Genomic DNA, 21,526 nt, shown 5'->3' on the forward strand with positions numbered 1-21,526 from the left:
CGCGCCGGCGCTGCCTGCAGAGAGAGCGGGAGGCCTGCAGTGCACTGCCGGCCTGGAGGAAAACCCCTAGAAACCCGTGACCGAAGAGATGCCTGGAGCCAGCATCCTCAGATGACCTCCCATTACAATTTCCCTGGGGCTCCGGCTATTTATAAATGCCCCGATAAGGCTAGAGTTCAAGAATGCGCTAACGTTTATTACTACAGAGCCAAGTCGCCCTCTCAGCCATCTTCCTCGTGCCAGGGAATTCAGAGAGGGTATTTGCCGTGCGAGGATGGTCAAAATTGGCCCCCAAAATAATTTGGTGCAACAATATGCTGAAGAATCCATTAACTCCTGGAAATCCCTATTGAGGCTAATAGCTGCGGTAGAGCTGTGCTGCAAAAGAAACTTGTTTTTTCTCCGGGGGGGAAGAGCTGCGGGATCGAAAGTCGATATAATCCGGTGCAGAACCTATCGTGATGGTGGTGTGTCGCGAGGGCTCCTGCACGCCCAGGATCACAAACCGCAGCTCTAACTCCTGCCCTCCTCCAGCTGCTATTAACACTGCAAACCAAACGCCAGCTGCAGCGCACGCCAGCCTTTTTGCTTTGTAACACCACCTTCACCGGCTTGGCATTTAAAAAAGAGTTAACGCAGTGGTAAATTAAAAAAAAAAAAAAAAAATCTGCCACCTAGTGGCCAAGGAATTTCTGTAAGGGAGATGCTGATGTGAGCACGTCTTGCTGTGCTAATGGTAGCTTTCCAAAAGTATTTTCACTGAGCAAACCCTCATCTAAGTGGTATTTGGAGGGTACAGATTTTGAGAACGCTTTGGGGTATGCCCCAGGGTATTTACAGCATGTAGGTATTCACAAAACTAAGTGACTATTTGAGTGATTTGCTTCTATTATGGAAAAGGTCCTAAAGATGCTCCGACCAACCTAGACTAGCATTTGATGGGATGTAAAATTAATTAGGAATTTTCTTCAGAATTCCCACTAAGTTCCTCTCAGTCTGCAAGTCCTCTTTGAATTTAAACACTAGGAGTCCTAATAAGTAGGAAAAAATGGCTATTCGTGGCTCATTTCTGTAAGAAAAAATATAAACCAAGCAGTTTTTTCCTAAATCTTTCTTTAATAACTGAAGCATGCTTCCCCCTGGATGTTTCTTCATGTCCCCTGGGCTGTCACGCCAACCTTCTCTGCATCTACAGCATGATGAGGAGCAGCATGGAGCACCTGCCCAGGCTGCAGCCTGTCAAGGGTGGGACCCTTCAGCGATGTGTAGGGCTGCGGGTGAAATGGCCATCCAGCCAGAGAATCTCATGCAATGCAGCATCAGAAAGATACAGAGACCTTTCCATCTTGGGAAGATGATAAAAAACCCAACACCACGTTTCTGCCTCCGTACGCTGTATTGGTGGGGTGGAGAGGGAATTGCTGCAGCCAGTCCTGGTGGCCACCTTTGCCAATGGCACCAAAAACTTGAAAAAGGGGGCAAGAACAAGCTAAAAATATTAAAAAGTTGGGCACCATGTCTTACAATGAGAAACTTCAGAATTTCAAGATTGAAAAGTGACTTGCTTATAATGTAGAAGTTCATAGCTGCAACTGAGTTACTACAAAGTCAGTTTTGAGGGCTTTTGTCATCTGGCAGTGAAAAAAAAAAGTGATGATGCCAGACAACCTCATGTTAGTAACAAGGCATGACATTTAATTACAAGGCAACTACCAATTGGAGCAAAATACAAAGAGAGTTGCCGCAGTTTGTCTCCTGAAGCCTTCAAATAAAGACCTTCCTGGAAGTTAGACTTTGGTCAGATTATTTGTGGTATAAGATAATATAGTGGGAGATTAGGACAGATGACCTGACAGTGCCTTCTAGTCTTGAATGCTGGGAATTAAGTCATATCTTTCAATAAAGTCTTACTGCTCAGGAGTGTAATTTGGTGTTAGGAGCTTAATTTAGGAACAACGTGTGAAGAGGATGTGTTAAAGGATGAGCAATAAGGATGAGAGCAGTCATAGCCAGCCCTATGATCACTGTGGGACTTGATATATTCTGCAAGTCTGAAGTCACGGGTAGATGGGAGGTGTTGAAATATGTTCCTCCTGTGCAGGCTTAGACAGCTTCTGTAGAAATAGTTACAAAGTGAGAAGACTATATCCCAAAGGGGTTTCAGTTTTATTACTTGCTGGGTTGCTTCCTAAGAAGATGGTCTTCTCTGGGGGTCTGTAGCATCCCCAGACCCCATCCCTGCTGCCTGCTTTCACAAGAGGCTCCCTTGCAGACTCCTAGTTGAGGTATGGCTTGTTTCTTAATGTCCTCAATGAACATCATCAGAATCGGGCTACCTGTGCATAGGCAGCCTTTCAATTTATAAAGGGAGCTTATAAGAAAGAAGGAAAGAGCTGTTTTACCAAGGCCTGTAGTGACAGAACAAGGGGTTTCAAACTGCAAGAGGGTAGATTTAGATTAGACATAAGGAAGAAACTTTTTACGATGGGGGTCGTGATGGACTGGAACAGGTTGCGCAGAGAAGCTGTGGATGCCCCATCCCTGGGAGCGTTCAAGACAGGTTGGATGCGCCTCTGAGCAAACTGATGTAGTGAAAGATGTCCCTGCCCATGGCAGGGGAGGTTGGACTAGATGATCTTTAGAGGTCTCTTCCAACCCAAACCTTTCCATGGCTCTATGGTTCTCTACTAACCCAGCTACACACCAAGCCCATAAAGCTTAAAATTTGTTATCAATGGTTTCTTAAGTGCTAGCTGGATGCTGAAAACATGCCAGAAGCAGCTCATTTCTTGCACAGAAGTTAAATTACTGAGCTGGTTATGGCCAAGCCAAACTGATTCTCAACCATTTGCTGGGATGTTTGACTGAAGGAGTTTCAAGGTGCTGGTGATTTTGGGGAGATGCCTGTAGTGAGCTGCCCTAAGGGGCTGTGCTCACTTGAGAGGAGACCGAGTGCTTATGACTTCTCCAGCCTAACCTAAATGCCACCAAATCAGCGCAGGGGGCCACTCTGAGCCTTTTGAATGCATGGACAGGGATGGCTTCGCTCCTTGACGGAGCATGTCTCCAGCTGGGAGGAGAGGAGCAGGGGGCGGTGGAACCGGGGGTTTCCCCACACCGTGGTGCTCCCAGCCATTGACTCGCTGCTTTGTAACCCATCTCCTCTGAATTCACCACCTTCATACGATGAATATAAATTGTGGAAGCAGGGCTGGCTGTTTGCAGGCTGAAAATAAAGGTCTAGCTTTGTTTTCTTTAGGTGTGAGTGTTACCAGGGAAATATCCCCGTTGCACCAGTGGGTGGGAGCCCTTGGCACTGGGGACCCTTCAGCTACCGGAGGCGAGTTGCCCCAGCGGCGCGGTGGCCCTGTGAGGGCCGGGGTCCCCCTGTGTGACAGCCAACAACTGCATTTCTCAGCCAGGCTAATGGCAGGGGACAACTCGCCGCTTCTGAGGGGTTTCAAGCCTGCAGCACACCTGCATGGCGCCCGCCCGCAGGCTGCCCACCCTGCAGGTTAGTTAACATCAGAGGTTCGTTTCTGCGACAGCACAACCTCAAGCATTAAGTTTCCCACCAGGAAAATCTGCTACAGGGGAGCGTGCCACAAAAAAAGGCGGCAACCTTCCTCCCCCCAGCCCTGGGGGCTCATGAAGCCTGAACCAGGTGGTGCTCGCTGGTGAGATGGCTTGCCCCAGCGAGATGGCTTGCCCGGGCGGCTTGCAAATGCAGGCATTAGGTACATTTTCCTGTTACGTGCCTTTCTGCAGTGAAAACTAACCCTGCTTCCCGCAGGAGTGCGTGCCCAAGTGCTGAGGCCAGGGCAGCAAATGCAATCCCCCCACAAGGCTGTCTCTTGGTGTCACCCCTATCCCACTGATCCTGCTGGTCCCTGTGCTCGGGGAGAGCCAGGGCTGTGGCTACGTGAGGTCCCACTTTGGACCTTAAATTTTTCATTAATGTTACCTAGAAAAAATTGTATTGACAATTCTCCCCCCTCTTCCAACATGAGAAATGTTTTCTTATTCATTTGGAGCTATTGATTCCTACAGCAGGAAATGCTTTAGTCATCCCCTCCTCTGCTGGTAGGCGCTCTGCCATAGTCCCAACGTCTTCTAAGGAAAAGCTCTCTGTCCTTCAACCATGGCTCTTCCCACCCGGGCAGCCTCTGCAAGAATCAAACCAAGGGGCACAGCTTGGGTTTTTTTTTTTTTTGGGGGGGGGCTCCTCCCATCAAGCTGCTCATTATCAAGGTTTTCTTCCTGGAAATATCCTACAGCTCAAATGGAAGTGGTGGGATTGAGAGAAGTGTCCTCACAGAAATGTGACAGATCATAAATGGTGCCTCTCAGCCTTTAGAACCCACGAGGTGGTAATGCAGCAGTAATCCCCAGCCTGAGCCACGCTACCTCCAGCCGTGCCTTCGGAACCCAGCAAGCGACCGCAGGCGCGTATGCCCAAAATCATCTTGGCATTTTCCTGTTGGCATCTCCTCCTTTTTTCCCACCAAACCCCTTCAAAATGAGACTCACACGCATCTGCTCGGAATGCTGTCTTTTATTTTGGCAGAGGCCCGAGGAGCTGCTGGCGCAGGGTTATCGGGGCAGAGCTAAAGCCGATGGGGAGGAGGGATGTGGCAGAGGAAGGGCTGTGCCCAGGTGCTGCTCCCCGTTGCGCTCAGCGGCTCGGGAGACAAGGGTAGCACTTGTGTGCTGCTTTGATCTTCACGACGTTATTGGATCCCAGTGAGTAGGTCACCTCGTCCTCACTCACCCCTGGTGGCAGGCTGATTTCCTTCATGATGTTTTTGTAGTTATATTCCTTCCCTCTTGAGGTGGTGTGCTCCTCCCTGTGCTCCGCTAACACCTTCACCTTCCCATCTTTCACTGTTACAGTGATTTCCTTGGGGACAAAACCCTCCACGTCCACCAAAGCCAAAAGCTTGTCATCATGGGAAGAGTCCAACACGCTGTTAAGTCTTCTTTGCATGCTGGAATAAAAACAAGACAACAGCCTTTCAGTCCAACTCACAGCGGAACGGGTGGACCACCTTAAGGACAAGAGAAGGAAATAGGAAACTATTGGATCCACCTTCATGCTAATGTACAGCCCTTGGGGTGGTGTCTGCACCGCCAGAAGGAGCTCCCACCTGCATGACACAGCAGTCAGGAGGATTTCAGTGTCCCCTCTTGGGATAAGGCAATGGTGGAGCTGAAAACTTCTTTTACCTAAATACAGAGAAGCCAGTGCTCCTCTTTCACATGCACGTACACTCATGAAGCCACGTGTCCATCTTATGTCCTGTCCTGCATTTTCAACGGACAGTTACAACAGATCACATTTTTCAGTTAGGAGTTTTCTTTAAAGCAATCAGTGGGCAGGAGACACATCTGGCAAAAAAAGACCAAACCCAAAATGCTCCTTTGGAGCTGGGCTGGAGGTTCACTGAGCTGTTAAAATGATTTCTAATACTGTCAAACAGCGACTCTGCTCAACCAGAAGGTTGGCTCCTATTCAAAACCATTTGTAAAGCAGACAATGGAAGGGTCACCTCGGTTGTAATAGCTAAGTTGGACACAAGGCACCAAATTAAAAAGATAATGGGTGTGATGGAAGCGGAAATAGGGCAAGCAATGAGGGAATGGACAAATCCCTAACGAGTGGTTCATTAGCAAGGTACACCCATTTCAGCAATCCTACTGTAAGCCTGCAATGATTCAACCTGGTGTGGTGATTTTGGGATGTATTTTTTGTGCTCTGTAAGAGCTGGCTCCTCTACCTGCCCCTTTGGTCTTTTTTTTTTATATTGCTGGTTGGAGGAGAATAAATGTGCTGGGAAGAGTTGGTCCTTCCCAGAATTTTTTGTGGGAAGGGGAATTGGCTGAATTCCCTGGTGCGATGGACTGAAATCCTGCTGGGGTGTGGTTTTGTATGGCAGTCGTATGGACTTGTGCTCAAACCAGCAAGTTGCCCTGAGTGTGGCAGGGCCAGGGAGCTGGCACTCAGGGACACTGTGCCCTGACATCCCACGGCCCTTCCTGAGACCCCACAGCTTCAGACTGAATTTCCACTCCTTCACTGGGATTTTGGTGTGCAGTGATTCTGCAAGGGGATGCTACACCTGCCCAGCTCTGGTACTCAATGCGCCAGTGAAAATCTGGATGCAGACATCAGTCCTGTAACACCTGGGACGTGAAATCTGCTGCTTGACGTCCCTGCGTGAGCTGCAGCTACTGGGTAACTTTAAAGTAATCCCACAGCAACTTTTGGTTTTCCTGAAGTCAGTGTAAAATTAACCCGTGGTCAGGCTTTTTTTCTGTTTTACTCTAACTTTATTGCACCCAGGAGATGATGCACGTGGCAGGCTGTGGGGTGATGCTTGCTGCTCTACGGGTAATGAAAATGTCACACTTCAAATTGCCAAGATGAAGGTCTCATCATCAGCAGGCACCACACAAGAGGACTCAGACAGAAGCTTGAGTCTGGGGAGAAAACACCAGTGCCACAGACGCAGCAAGAGACTCCCACCGCTGCTGATGGCCAAGGGACTTCTCAGCCCTTCTGTTTTCTCCATGTTTGGTTGTGCCTTACTGCAAATGGTACCATTTTATCATTCAAAAACTCCCTTCCTATAGGGTACCTTTGGGTTTTTACTAGAGTCAATCTTGAACTCATTAACAAAATAAAATCATCACCCCAGTGGTCAAAATGGAGGTGTAGAAATCCTGAGACTTATTCCTCCTACTATACGAGGTGGGGAAGTATGGACACAGGTCTGTGGTTTGTCAGTGCTGCACCCCACTGCGCATAAGCGCGTTTTGGCTACTGAAGAAGATAATTATGTGTTTAAAGGACTTAAACTGAATTTACATTGAAGATGGACTTTGTTCCACAGCTGAACAGCTTTGGATCTAGTCGCGTATTTTAATTTAGACGCAGTTTGTGAGATGATTAACGTCACAACACCGTAGCCCGAACCCTTTCCAGCACAGGCACTGCCTGCGTGGCTCCTCTCAGGCTGCCTAGCTGAACAAACTGTGCTTCCCATTCCCCTTTCAACTAATTTCTCTGAAAATGGCTATTTCTCTCCCTTCCTGCTTATCTGTTTCCACTATTGTTCTTGATACCGGTACCAAACCTCCCTTCATCCTGCTTTAAAGGATGATGATGCCCGTAGAAAGCAGGCAAATTTCTGCTACCTGCTCAGCTCTCGCTCCGCATCCAGGCGTGCGGTGAGGGCCCTTGTCTCCCAGGAGCCGGGGTCGGGCTGGTGCGGGCAGGACAGGGGCAGCTCCTCGCGGAGCTGCTGCAGGTGCAGCTCCAGGTGCCTCATCTGCCTCCGCATCTCTCTCTCCCCCTGCCTCAAAATCCGCTCGGCCTCTTCCAAAAGGCAATTGTGCAACGACATCGTCGCGCTGCAAAGCACGTCAGGGCACGAGCGCGGCCGTGGCAGCCTGCGCTCGTGGCGGGGGGGAAAAAATTGCCTCCGGAGTTTCGTCTGGAGGTGAGTGTGGGAGCGGAGCCACGGGAGCTCCTGCAGCCTCCCCAGCGGGCACCTTATGACGTCACGGGCCTGCTGACGCGTCACAGCTCCGCAGTCACCATGGGAAGTGCATCCCGGGTCTGCCCACAGCTCCATCCCCGCCATGGCAGCTCCCACCCATGGACGGGGGGGCTTGTGGCAGGGGGACACGCTGGGGACCGTGGGCATGGCGGGGGTACGTGCGCAGTGGCCAGGCAGCAGAGCCAAGGGCCATCAGGAACACGACTTGGTGTGGTGTCAAGCACATGCTTCAGCACAGCTGCCCACACCATCCCCTCTCGCCTGCCCTGGCACACCGGTGTGGTCATCCCACTCCGCTCCCAGCCAGAAATCCCCATGGACCAAAGCCCAAGTCTCCACTCAAGCTTTTAAGCGCCGTCTCCTCTTGAAACTCATGGGGATTCCCGCTCCCGGCTCCTGACCACAGCTGCCTTGGGAGAAGGGAAACGCACAGTGGGCAGCTGCCAACCTGCTGCAGTCCCCTGCAGCCTTCCCTTCCTCGCTGTCTTGCTGCCGTTCCCCACAGCCTTGCAGAAAATGTGTAAACTAAGGAGAGCTGCAGTCGCTCCTTATGTTTTTTTTCCTCCTTTTCAAGTGCTTTGCACAAGGCGTTGGATGTGAGATGCCTACATATGTTTTTCGCTGACACCCAGCATGGACTGCCATGGCGTTAGGCCACCAGAAGCCTTGGCCTGAATATATGTTGGGCTGGTCTGCGGGGTGCTGGCACCCTCAGGAGCACCACCGGCACCCCGGTGAGTGCCAGGGAAAGGTGAAGAATTCCTGCACAGCTTCTCCCTGGCAGAGCATCCTGCTATCCTGCTTTCCCATCCTGCTGGCTCTCTTCTGGATTTTTCTCCAGCGGCTACAAGTTTCAGATGTGATTTCAAACACGCTGCTCCCATCAGGACCTTCTCCCTCTGCCTGTTCTCTCTCTGCCTTTTTTTTTTTTTTTTTAATGGGACAGACACAGCAAATGGCTAAAACTGTGCAGAAATGGGAGGTTCTCTTTATATCCCTTAGCTGACGGCTGCAGTTAAGGTACTTCTGGCAACATTTTGAGAACATGCACCTTCAAAAATATTTTTGTCCCTGCTCTCACACCATATTAAGCAAACAAGGCGCTAAGAAAAGCAGACCTGGGTATTTGCCTCCCGCCCCCTTACAGATGTTATTCCACAGCTTTCACCTGCCTATGCATCAGGACGAGGAGCTGCCTTGCCAAGAGTGGGCAACACGAGGATTTCGGTTGATGGGAGACAGAGCAAAAAGGATGCTGCATCCTGTGATTATTTTGCAGAGAAGGGGACAGGATACATGTGCCGTATGCGCTCAGGCCACTGCTGCGAGCACTTATCTGAGCGGACAGATTTACCCTCACAAATTCTGTGTGTGCTGGGTGCTGCCTGCTCCCTCAGCGAGCTTGGGCAGAGGGGCTGCAGCCATCAGCTCCTGCCTCCAGGACTTCCGAAGCCATCGTGTCCTGTCAGGCCGTTCCATTGTTTTTTCTTGAGAACGACCTGCACGGGTTTCAGTGTCAGTGGCGCTGGCGGCATGGAGGGATTTGCCTGGCTGCCTGAAAGGCACCTGTGGTGGACTTTCATCACAAGCAGCACTGACACCAAAACCTCCTGGGTCTAATACTGCTAGAAAAACTAAGAGAAGAGAACAGGAGTGGGGAGTGCTTCATATTTCAGGGAAGTCTGGTCTTTAAGGGCTTGCAGTGGACCGAGTATCAGTGGGAATGCACAGTCCCTGTGTGTTTAACACAGCAGGAGAAGAGCCCTCGGGAGCCTGGGAGCTGCTCTACCCTGCTGGCACCTTCCCATGGAGGAAGCGCCTTCTTCAATTATTAGCTGTATCCAAGCCCCAAGAAAATGTCCCCTGCAGCCTCCAAGGAGGCAAAGCCGAGCTGGTGCCGGGGGCTGCTCCCGTGGGGCTGCCTGCTGACCGCCTGGAGGGGGCTGGCAGCTGAGCGGGGAGTGCTCAGAGGGGGACCCCAAGAACCGCAAAGGGGAGGAGGTCACATCTCAAGTAGGACAAGAACTTCCTGTTGGACATCACTCACTTTCAAACATTGGTGTAACATACGCAAGAACAAATTCAAACATTCAAATGTAACTTTATATACCTAATGACATTTACATATACCAGCAATGAAAATCCCTTGTTAAAAGCCAAATGCTTAATACGTACTTACGAGACAAAACTTCTTAACAACCCCTAATTCCCAGCAATGATACTCACCATCAGCTTCCGTCCCATCATCTCTGATAAGTGCTGTAGCCCCAGACGTGAACCATATTCCCTCAGACTGACACAAAAGCTAATCCCGGCCTCAGCAGCACCAACAGCGTCGTGCCTCAGGCATCTGCAAACTGGAGAGCTGGATAACGTGTTATTTTCCCAAGGCAAAATGTGAGTTTGGCTTTTCAATAAATCAAAAGAGATAGCTTATTTTATATTGAATAGTAATTTCATCCAGGAAAAAAAAATGGCTTTAGACTTTATTACTCATAAAAGGCATCAATTTTTCAGTCTGAAGACAAATCTTTTATTTAAAAGCCGAATTCAAAGGCTGCCAACATGTGAAGGGTCCCTCCTGTACGAAGTCTGTGTACCTTTCTGATGGCAGTATTTTGTCTTTAAAACTCTGACACTCTCTAGTCTCTTTGGCTCCACATGAAGGAGTCTTTTGGGAGGTGTCTCTTGCATGGTGAGAGTCTGAATCCTGTATTTGACAGAGGAAGCTTTGTCTGCCAAGTCCCATCTGAAGAGACGAGATGTGGAGCAGCCCACTCGAACGGAGCACTGAGCTAAATCTTCCTGTCAGAGTCCTGGGGGTACTGGACCGCAGGAGCCTTTTGGAGGCAAAGACACTGAGCACAAGGATTTGTTGCAGGAAAAGCAACAGCTTGAAAATGATGTGAAGTTCAACCTCCCCGGTGCATGAAATCAGGGGGTTTGAGGGTTCCCCACGCGCCCCGCAGGAGAGCAGACGGGCTGTGCAGGCAGCAGTGCCCGTGGGATGCTGCCTCCGTTGGGATGCATTTTTATTCCAGGGGTGTGAGTTTTCCCTGCAGGCATGCTCACCCGGGGAGTCTGTTCCCACACCTGGAGAGAATCAGCACGGCCCGTGACTGCACCGAGCAGAAGGACCTGCATGCAAAATAAACTCGGGGGCATCACCGCACATCCCATGTGGATAAGTAGTTGTCTGCGGACACAACTCAGCCGAGCAGAGGTTTGCCGAGCTGCTGCTCTCCTCCTCTGCTCCCTTTCCCACCCCACCATCAGAGGCTGGAGCGCAGCGTGCAGCACTGCTCCTGGCGTGTGGTGGCCCTGCTTTGGGAATAGTGCCTGCTTTTCCTTGTCTTAATGTGCCCCGAAACCTTCCAGGAAATCCTGCAGTAGGATGAAATGCCATGTCAGTGAGTGTCCTCTGTGAAATCAATTAACTCAGGGGTAGCAATGCTGGTTTACAAAGACTTCCCAAAACACGTGTGCACAGAGCTGCACACCCCCGAGCGCTGGCACACCAACTGCGCATCTTCACTTACACTTTCGATCAGTGCTTAAAAATCATAAAAACCTATCTGCAGGCAGGACATGTTTTTAATGCCCTGAAAACTGGGCTGTGTTTTTTTTAAACCAAAAGGAAATTCACAGCTGTGAAAGTAATTTGTAGCCTTGTTTCCCTTTACTGCAGCAGCTAAGCAAGAACTGGGTGCTGGCAGTGTGCTTTTTTCAGGCCTCTATTGCTGTTTTTAGTTAAAAACCCCACACTTCAAACCTCTGGTCTTCCCCGAGCAAATCATTCCCTTAGCACTTACAAGGGATGGATGGGTGGCTTGACTAGACAACTTAATAGTCATTTGTCATCTTACGTTTTATGATCTTCCTATAAAGATCTACACGGTGATAATTCTTACTGTGACTTCCTGGGGGCTGAGCAGAAGCCTGCACCTGCTTTGCCTGTGACAAGTGACGCTCTTGATTGTACGTACTTGAAAACAGTTTTGGAAGGCGGCTGCCGCCTCTTCCTAGCATTGGGCACTGTTTGCAGCTGGCATCCTCTGCAACGTCACCGCCAGCAGGTGGCTGGTGAGGTGGCTAAGGATATCTTACAGCTCAGTGCTCAGTCAAACTCCCTCAGCCCTGAAAAGCCTGCTGAGCCCACGCATGGGGCTCGTCATTGAGTGGGCATCATGAGTGGGTCTTCCATGAGCCTCGGGGGTGACAATGGACTATGGGCTCTACTCACTGTGGTGTTTGTCATGCTAAACTACCCAAACAAAAAGAGCCCGCATGGTGGCTTGTGAGAGAGATGGTGGCCGTGGACTCCAATCGGGGCGGGGGAAGGAGGGGTGGGTTCCACCTCTTTCCACAGAGGAAGGCTAGATGTAAGTGGAGGATGAAGGTCCCACTCCTCAGCTTCTTCCAGTCTACCCATGGGCTGGGGTGAGGGCAGTCCTTCAGCTGTGTGCTACCACCACATATCACCAGACAAGGACAACATGCAAGTGCTCGCTCTGCCATGGCTGTGAGGTAGACCCCCCTGAAGGCAGGTACTGTGTCTTAAGGCATCACCATAAACAGGTAAAGAGACTTTGTGAGGCTGCTGGTTCTCCACCAGGGACCTGCATCCACTCCTGCAGAGCAACGAAGGAGACTCAAGGCCCCTCCAGGTTAATAGAATGAAGAGTATTGCAGGTGGAGCTGCTAAGAAGGCATCTCTTCAGCAAAGCTGGCATGAGAGATCACCAGCCTTTGCCTTTCACTCCCTTATCAGGGGAGGATCAGGGTGGGAGGGCACCTCTTCCAGGGCAGCACCATGCTGGACCACCTCCAGCTGCTCCATGTATGGAGACGGTGAGCTGTGGGGGTGGCACAGGAAACAGCCCAGTAAATGGGAAGTGGGGCCACACCAGTGTGAAACAGCTTCTCCAAAATGCCTGCTACTTTTTCAGCAATTTCTGAAAATACGCAACTCAACTCTGTAATAAAGGGTTGGGCTCCTGACTCATGAGGAGCAGTTTAATTTCCAGAAGCAGCTCACTCCTGAGGCCAGATAATCTGCTGAGCGCTAAACAAGCATTTCTTGATGGGCTGCTTCCCACAGCCAGAGCCACGTCCACTCCTCCCCTTCCTCCCCAGCTCCTCAGCATTGACATGCTGTCCTGGGCTTGACCAGCCCCAGATCTCCCATTGGGCTGGGTGGCTGAGCTGGGCTGTGAGAATCACGCTGGAAAACGTCACCCACCATGAGTAATGCTGCTGGTGCCTCTGGGACATACCAGGAAGAGCTTTGTGCTGCAGGAAGGTGAGCTGCTCTGTAATTATTTCCTGTGAGCTGCAGGAGAGCTTGCCTGCACAGATGGGTAATTACGGGCAGACACTGGAGGAGTAACCAACCATGTGCAGGTGACTTGGCCGATGTCACCACTGTGGAGCTAGTGACTTCTCAGGCACGGGGAAGTGGCACCCATGTTTATGTGGGTCTGCCAAGCTGGCTCCACTTGAAAGGGGCACCAAACATGGCTGAGAAGGTATGTGGATGGATGGGAATTGCTTTGAGTGCAGGTCAACTCCACCTTGAAGGTGTGCTGTCTGTCACTTCAAGAACCGTCTCAGCTCCATTTCCCTAGGGGAAGGAAGGACTTCTGCTGCACACTGTCTTACTCCAGCTGCTGGTGGGGTAGTCCCAGTAGTCCCTGTAGCAAAGAGGGTCTTTTAGTGGTTCTCCTTCACTGCAAGTCACCCAATGCTGTAAATGCAATGTGCGAGTTGCTGGCAATACGCTGATACGTGGACGCTGTGTGCTACCGGGACAGGAAGAATAACCAGGGTAAAACTGCTGTGGTGTGATGCAGGTTTCAGCTTAATCAGGTCCCTGCCCAGAGAAGTCAAGGTGAATTTTGACTTCTGCTAAGATCCGGCAATGAAACATATTTGGGGCTGTCAAGGAAGTGAGTCCACTATCAAGCCTATCTTGCAATTCTGTTTTGAAATTGTCTTTTCTTATCGGTGGAACAGGACATCCTCCTGCTTCGAGTCTGCTGCACTCCTAGGGAGCCTGCACAGTCAGATCGAACCTGGCGAGAGGATAAGGAGGAAGGAGTGCATATACCACAGACTCCACCTCTGATCTGGCCCTGGTCAGTCTCATAGATTTTCTTGAACTCACTCTACGGTGACCTTAAAAGCAACAAGATCCCAACACAGCTAAGTCAAACCCAGTGTAGGTTTTTTGGCTCTCTGTTTCTGAGCCCTTTAGCGTCCTTGGCTGTCAAGATCTTCCAGATACCCATGAAGCTGAGAACCTTTCTCTTAAAATGTAAAAGCAGCGTGGAGGGATGGAAACTGGAAGATGCCCTTCAGACCACTGCTTACTGCCAGGTGTGACCCTGTCCTCAGCGAGGAGCAAGGGACCCCCCCACTCAGAGTCCACCTTGTCAGGGGAGTCCATGGGGACTGGACTTGAAGATACTCCAAATGATATGAAGCTTGCAAAAAAACCCCCCTAAAATCTAACCCTAAGGACTGGAAGCATTGCTGCCTTCGTTGCCCTTCCAAATATAATGCCTGGATGAGCCCATTCTTTTGAAGCCTCTCTTCGTCTCTTTTGAGCAAGAACGGATCAAGTATGGAAAGCACCGACCAACTCAAATAGAGTTTGGTCGATATATTTTCAGACCTAGCAGGTTTTGCCAGTGTCCGACATACTGATTTACAGATATCAGCCCGAATCTCTTACCACCCCACCTGCGTTACTAAGTGTGGTGCAAGGACGTCACTTTAAGCCCAGTCTGGAGTAACCCTGGTACAGAAAGCCAGACGTTTAACTGAGAGAGCAATTGCACACTGAGCATTGCAGCCACACACTGAAATCAAGTAACCATGTGCTCAAATGGTTAATAATGATCATTTTCCCCTCTCCTCATTTCCATATGGAACAGAAGTAATTAGCCATGTAACTGTGCACCTCTGTGTCCAGCCAAGTATTGCTGAAAGGCTTGGAGGAGATCCAGGGCGTCAGGCTCCAGCTCAGCCTCCTGCTCTTTGGAGTGGCAGCGACTTCCCATACAAACCTGTAGAATTAACTCCTGGGGACGGCATTTCTGGATTCCCAACACACAGTTTATGTAAATGAGATCATCCTTTGATATCCTCTTGGTTTTACCTATGTATTTAACACTTTTTAACCTTCATGGGAAAAGATATTCACGTTATACCAAGAACTGCTTTTTACATTTTTCCTCAAGGAATTCTTTCTCCACTTGAAACTCATAATGGAGCAATTGAGTTCCTTCAATTCAAATTTAAATGATTCGTTGAATATTTTACACTGACTCACTTCTGAGTGCTCAGACACAATGACGCTTAGTCAACTTTAAAAGGGTTTTCTTTTCCTTGTTTTCCTGGTGCTGTTCTAAGGTGTCTTCCTTTCAAATAATGCTTCCCGCATCATCCCGGGCTGTCTTCCACTTCTGCTCTCCCACTGGCACACAGCGGCGAGGACCTGAGAGTGGGCCATGCTTTCTTACACCTAAATGAATAAATTTTCTTCTTCCCAACAAGGTCTGGTCTAAACAGGCCAGGTGGAAGAAAATGAGTATTACCCTTTCTTTTTATAGCAAACCAGTTAATTAATTGCTGACCTGCTCATGGTATTATTCACTTCAGCTTTGCATGTTTGAATACAATTAAAGCGGTGACAGATCTTTCCCCAGCACACTTCAGGGCACCGCGGTATCCGGCGTTGTTGCTAAAGATGCTTGATCCCATGCGTACAGAGGGTCTTGACCGGAACCCCCTGCAGCACCACGCCTTGGAGACCAAAAGCCCACGGCGTGCCTGTCATGGGCATGTCAGTTGTGCCCATTCACTAAGCGTGCCCTTTCTGGAGCCTCTTCTGACCCCAGAATGTCCCAATACCTCCCCATGAGCGCTGGCTTTCTGCCTGCTCACTGCTCCTCTCGTGCAACGGCCTCTGCCGCAGCCTGGCCGTGCCGCCCCCGCCATTGCTCCTGTGCCGATGGGGCACCACGGACCGCTTGGAAGACGCACTCACAGCAGCTGCTTGCCATCATGCAGACTCGGAAGGGGTGATGCCACGGAAGAGCTCCTCTCTCCCTCCATCAGGCCAGTCCACCCTTCCCAAAGGTAGTATCTGGAAGCTGCTGCAGTGCTTAAAGAGAACAGCCTGCTGCTTACACGGAAATTTCTTCTCTCTGTCACAACCGGAGTCATTTCCAGGCACCCACATCACCTTTCCATAGCACACACAGGAGGACTGCAGTACTCTTCAGGCCCTAAAGCTGCTCTGAAAATCCCCTTGCTTTAGCTTTTGTTTTCAGCCAACACCACTGCATTCCAGCTGCTGCCATTTAGTTCAAATGGCTCAGCAAACGGCGAGTCTGGCGCCCAGAAGAGATGCAAACCGCGGAGCAGCTGCAGAGGGTGGTGTCTGTGCTTCCCAGCTCCCAGGTGAATGAAGGAGAGCGGGGGGTATTGCCCAGCAGCGCACAGCTCGCCCCGGGCGGGCAAACGCCCATCTGAAAACAAGTGCCGAGAGCAATTGCTGCCGGTACAGCTTAGTACTTGGTGTGTGTGCTGGGTCTTGTTCTTCCATTTTAGACATCTCCTCTACCTAAATGTAAATAAAGAACAAAATGTTATTTGCTATACAAAAGTGCATTTTATGTTCTTAGTTAATAGCCTGACATCCGCTTCTGTTCAGGACAGTCTTCTACAAGTGAAACTCAGCTTTGCTGCAAGAGTAGAAATCAGTGTGCTAGCGCAAGGTAAGAGAGAACTCTTTTAGTGAGAACTCTTTCATTTCTACAACATCCATGCCCACTTCAACAGAAAATAGTTTGTATATACCAAGGCCACCTTTTGTTTTCTCCTCTGCAGGATGAAGGTAAGGCATACCCACTTCTCAGGGATGTGCCGAGGTTACTCGAACACGGGCAAAGACTTCTGCGTTTCCATCCCTCTGCTTATCCCCAAAAGACGGTGCTGGCAATCGGTGCTGTCACCTTGGAAGACGGCCCTGAGCATCCAACAGGATGCGAATGAGAATTCCCATTGTGGCAGGCGTGCTGGACTGGCTGCAGCATCGCTGAGCATAGGAGGAGACTTGCCTGTCATCAGGGATCATTGGGCTTCTTGAGGCTTACACGAGGATGCCTAGAGCTGTGTGAATCTCAGAAGTCACATTTTCTTGGGAAAATCGATTATTTCAAATTCCCTTTCATTCCAAATTGAAACATAATAGAAATACCGAAACCAAGCTCATTGAAGCCCTTTGTTTAGATGCTGGTCTTTTGATATTTTATGGGATTCGTATCAAGATTTAAAGTGCTTGATAATTCTGTCCTATCTCAGTGAAATCGGTGATTATGTGAAACATTTCCATTCTCGTCTGTTCTCCTAGGAAGAAAAAAGTCTGTCAGTTTTAATGAGAAACAAGTTACCAAATAAATGTATACCACTCACCAACGTCAGCTGGGCACTCCAGACTACTCACAGCGTCTTTCTCTGGTGTTGAGCTCTCACCATCATCCTCCCATCATTTCTGTGACAGCTTCTTTCTGCACCGACGGAAAAAGGCATGGGCTCTGGTGATGACAAGAAAACCCAAACCCTGATTTTGCCTTCCTTTTCACAAGCTTTTGTTCCTTGTTTAAAGAAGGACAAGCAGGTCTTGTTTGCAACGAGGATCCCTCTGGCAAGGTGCAGCACCGGCCCAAGAGGATGAGCTGTGCAGGTCCTACCTCACGACACGAAGCACGGGCCACCTTTAGCAGTAGTGAAATGGGAGCTGGGTCAGCCTTACTTCCTCCAGTGAATCTATCCCAGGGCATCAGAGATCTTACCTACAGTATCCTCAAAGCAGATGTAAATAACCTGGTGGTTAAATTTGAAGAGCTTCTGGTAGCTTGTTTCTGCAGCGCTAGCAACAGTGATGAGCACGAGGAAAGGCTGGCTGAGGGCCGGTCACGGGGATCTGAATCTCCACCTGAAAATACCTCTAGGCATCAGGAACATCCCGACGTGCCACGCTACGAGAGGCACTTTCACCACTTAAGTATTGTGAAACGTGAAGTTCCACAATTTATGGATTTTTCTTTCATTCTATTTTTTTCCTCTTTTTCATGGCTGGCTTACAATCTGGGGACACAAAAACTGAATCAGCCCCAAAAGACGCCAGTTCTGAGGCTACATGTAAACTTCTCCAGGCTACGTGAAGCTGCCATGTCTCTTACGAAAGGGGGCAGGAGCTTCAGAGCAGCGATGGCAGCAGAGGTAAACACGTCACTGAACACCAGCTGCACGCGGAGGAGGAATAGCGTAAGACGTCTCTGTCAAATGTTGTTACCTAAGATTTGTTTAAATTGATTTTCATCCTCTGTGGGTAATTATCAAATTAAATGGTTTAAGAACAAAAATTGGAAACATTCTTCTCCAAGAGAAAAAAAAGTTAGCCTTGGAGCTCGGTGTCCTCTCCCAAGAAACCTGTGAAGTATCTCTTGCAACGTGGGAACAGTAATTTGGTTGTATTATAAAACAGACTGGAAATATGCACAAATCGGAGTGACAAGCACTTCCAGTCAGCGGTGGATACAAAAACCCCAGCTCACAGCACGAGCCCCCTCTAGCCATATGCAGGGCGTTGCATTTGTGAAGGAGGGTCAAAGACCAGACAAAACCGTTGTTCTCATCATCTTCATTTTAGATGAATCCTGAATCCCTCCGTATGCCACTGCGTAAAATTTCAGTTCTTCCCCTCCTCCTTTGGCAGCACTGTTAGGGTGTGAGACGGGGTCAGACAGTAACTTCTCATATTCCTGAGGAGTTTAAAATTAAGCCTGTGCTTTGATGAACCATAACGATCACACCCTATTTTAGAAGCATTGATCTCTGAGATGGCCCACATGCATCCGGCAGAGCAGGAGATACTCTGCAACTCCCAGGCGCATGTATGTGAGGGCTGCTGCTTTGGAAGAGGCAATTACCTATGCACACGGACGTTGTGGTGATGAGCAAGGGTTAGGTTTGCTCTGGTGCCCTGCCTCTAACAGTCCTGCCTGTGCTGGATGCTCTGGAGAAGAACCTTTCTCATTTCCAGCTGGAGACAGGGTGCTGCCACAGCACGTCCTGATGTGAAGGGTCCAATGGACACCGGTGGGTTGCGTGGGGCTGTGCCAGCCACGTGCAGCAGGTGCTGTTGCTGCTGGCTTGGTGTTACTGCCGTCACCTTTTCCTTTGTGTCACACCTGCCTTTGAACCTGCCTTTCCTGTTTCTCCTCACTACTCAGCAGCTCTGCGTCTGAGCGGGACCGGCGCTGCACCAGCGCCAGGCGGTGAACGCAGGGATCCAACAGACATGTAGTGACACATCAACATCTGCAGCCGAGGAGGTGATTCACAGGAGGAGCACATCCTTGCTTGAGGGCAACTGTGGCTACCAAAGGGGCAGGGGCAGCAGCTGCAAGAGGTGACTGCTTCAGCCGCCCGACACCGAGTGGGACCTGCAAGTCACCCAGCACCTTTGGAGCAGGGACAGGCAGACGGCTCCCCGGCTGCAGTCAGCAGGCCCCTTGACAGGGTTCACTTACTTCAAACCTCTACAGCAAACACATCTTCTCCCCTCTCACTGTCCTCTGCAGCCAGTGGAGGAGAGAGGTGCTCCTAGCACACCGTTAATCCCACCAGCAGCTGTGCACCTGAGTCCATCAGGTCCCTGTTTCCCCCCACTGGCTGTAAAGAAGGTGCAGGGAACCAGCTCAGGTGTAGGCATCCATGCTGTGCAAGCAGGTGAAATGGGGGCTGCTTTCCGAGTCCCGAAGTGTGGGAACCGAGAGACTTTGGATGTAACCTTACTTCAGCTAACACCACTGGCAACACTTTCTGTGCGTGTATGTAATCCTTTTTGAAATGCAGAAAACCTGCTCTGAACCAGGAAAGCTCCAGGTGTTGCTATATCTCTTGCAAAGTTTTCCGGTTCCAGAAATTGTATTGGGAGAAAATGCTTTTATTTAAATTAACAGCTGAGTTTCTGCCATTACAGAATGTCTTGGAGCCCTTCCTCCCACAGCATCACATGGGGACACAGCTAACGAACACTGCTAGACCATCGAGTGAGGAGCGAGTCTAAACCTGTCAGGAATATCCAGGGCTGGTTCCATATGTTGATTATATGTTGTGTAAAAAAGGATTTCCTAAGAGCTTTTGTCAAGTTAAACTGAAGATCTGGATCTTTCCTTTTTTTAATGTGTCAAGGGACTAGATAAAGCAGAATGGAAAATCCTGTAACAGCCACACTTCACATATCAGCATCGCATATCAGCGTCACATCTTCTCCAGAGTGCCTCCCTTGCCGTGTAATGAATCCTTGTTTTAAAATGAATCTTTCTTCAAAGGAGCTTTCTCAGGTTTAACACGTATTCCTGGTTTCTCCTAATGTATTGCATATCTTCGAAGGAGTGGAGATCCCAGGGTCCATCTTCTGCGTGCTAATGGCTTTTAGCCATGATGGGTCATCTTGATAGGTGGGCAGGGAGGAGTGGGGAATGCTCTGGGCAGGCATTTAGACACAGCGAGGAAGGGTGGTGGCAGGCAGGAATTTGCTGGTGCTGCACCATCTGGGGGTTCCCACACATAGGGAATTTCATGGAGACTCCTAAACCATGGCCAGCTTGCTCTGCTCATCATGCCCATGGCAGCCATCACTCCACCGCTGAGCCTCACATCACCCATTTTTGGAAAAAGCTACTGAGGAAGTGCAGAGACAAGCAACCCTAGCTATACCTGATGTCTTTGCCTGTCTCAACCCAGTCACGAGCTGGACTGACAGGTGACCTCATGACAAATGAAAAAATATGTCCTTGATGACTGCCTAATTGTTCAGCTACCAGTTTCCTTCTAGAAACAGCCGTGTTCAGCTATGAAGTAGCCATAGGAAAGAAACCAAATGTTAAGAGGATGAAGATATAACAATTATGGCTATTTGGTAGAGAAATGGGGTCTTTACCATGTGCATGTTGACACTGTGGACCTGCAACTTTTTCAGTTGATTGACCTCAGCTTTCTGGAGCATCCCCATGCAGAAACACCACCTGAGGTGACAGCACGTCCGCAGGAAATCTCTGCTGGCAAAGCCCACCCGGACACTAAGTGCAAAAGAGATGAGAGTGGGTGGCCCTGCTTCCAGAGGGTTAGTCTGGCTTCATTCAGGTTACCTTGTTGAAATCTCAGCATGGGCAAAGTTGGAGCCCAGGGAAGCAAGGATCTTTCCTAAGAACCTAATTAAGACGAGTGCAGACATGTGCTAACAAAGCAGCCTGGTCAGACCTTGCCTGAACACAGAAGTCAGGGCTTCAGCACTAGTGCGGGCAGGACCCTCGTGTTGAATCTTCAGGGGTGGTTCTGGGAATGGCTTGCAGTCCCCTGAAGCTGCACTGATTTAAAATGGGCTGTGAGGCATTTCCTGATGTTTCGTTTCTGGAAATGAATTGTGCGCTGCAATTTTGCACAGCGTTTTTTGGGAAATGCCCAGGCTGGCAGGTGGTGACGACTCTCTTACAGGTGCCTGCGCTGCAAAACTTCTCCAGCGCACTGTGAGGTTTCCTAGCAACTTCCTTCCACCGTCTTTGTGCTCAGATTTGTTTTGAGATGTGGGCCAGCACAAAACAGTATTTCTGTCTATTTAAACTAGTTTAGTTCTTTTAAGCTGGCAAGGCAAGCGCAGTACAGCAGCAGTGTCTGATTTATATCCTTTTCAACTATTCCTTCCAAAACCAACAAAAACCTAAACCAATGTAGGTGGGTTTCTTGCATTATATTGTTTTTTACTAACCAGATCACCAGTCCATTGCTGAAATTGCTGAGCAGTAGGAAAACTCCAAATCCGTCTTTAAAAAAATATAATACACAGGGCCAATGTTTTCTCTGATCTCTGCATCTATTACACTCTT

At 49.5% G+C, this 21,526-nt stretch overlaps 1 protein-coding gene across 1 annotated transcript; it reads right to left on the reverse strand.

Moving 5' to 3' along the window:
• Positions 1–4,675: 4,675 nt before the first annotated feature.
• ODF1 (outer dense fiber of sperm tails 1) lies at positions 4,676–7,406 on the reverse strand. Its single transcript, XM_054189563.1, has 2 exons — positions 7,198–7,406; positions 4,676–4,988 (listed from the first exon to the last, which is right to left on the reverse strand). Exons 1-2 carry the CDS (start codon positions 7,404–7,406, stop codon positions 4,676–4,678), a joined length of 522 nt encoding a protein of 173 aa, XP_054045538.1.
• Between the last annotated feature and the right edge of the window lie 14,120 nt (positions 7,407–21,526).

The sequence above is a fragment of the Rissa tridactyla genome, chromosome 2 (genome assembly GCF_028500815.1).
Source record: "Rissa tridactyla isolate bRisTri1 chromosome 2, bRisTri1.patW.cur.20221130, whole genome shotgun sequence".
In the NCBI taxonomy this organism is placed as follows: Eukaryota; Metazoa; Chordata; class Aves; order Charadriiformes; family Laridae; genus Rissa; species Rissa tridactyla.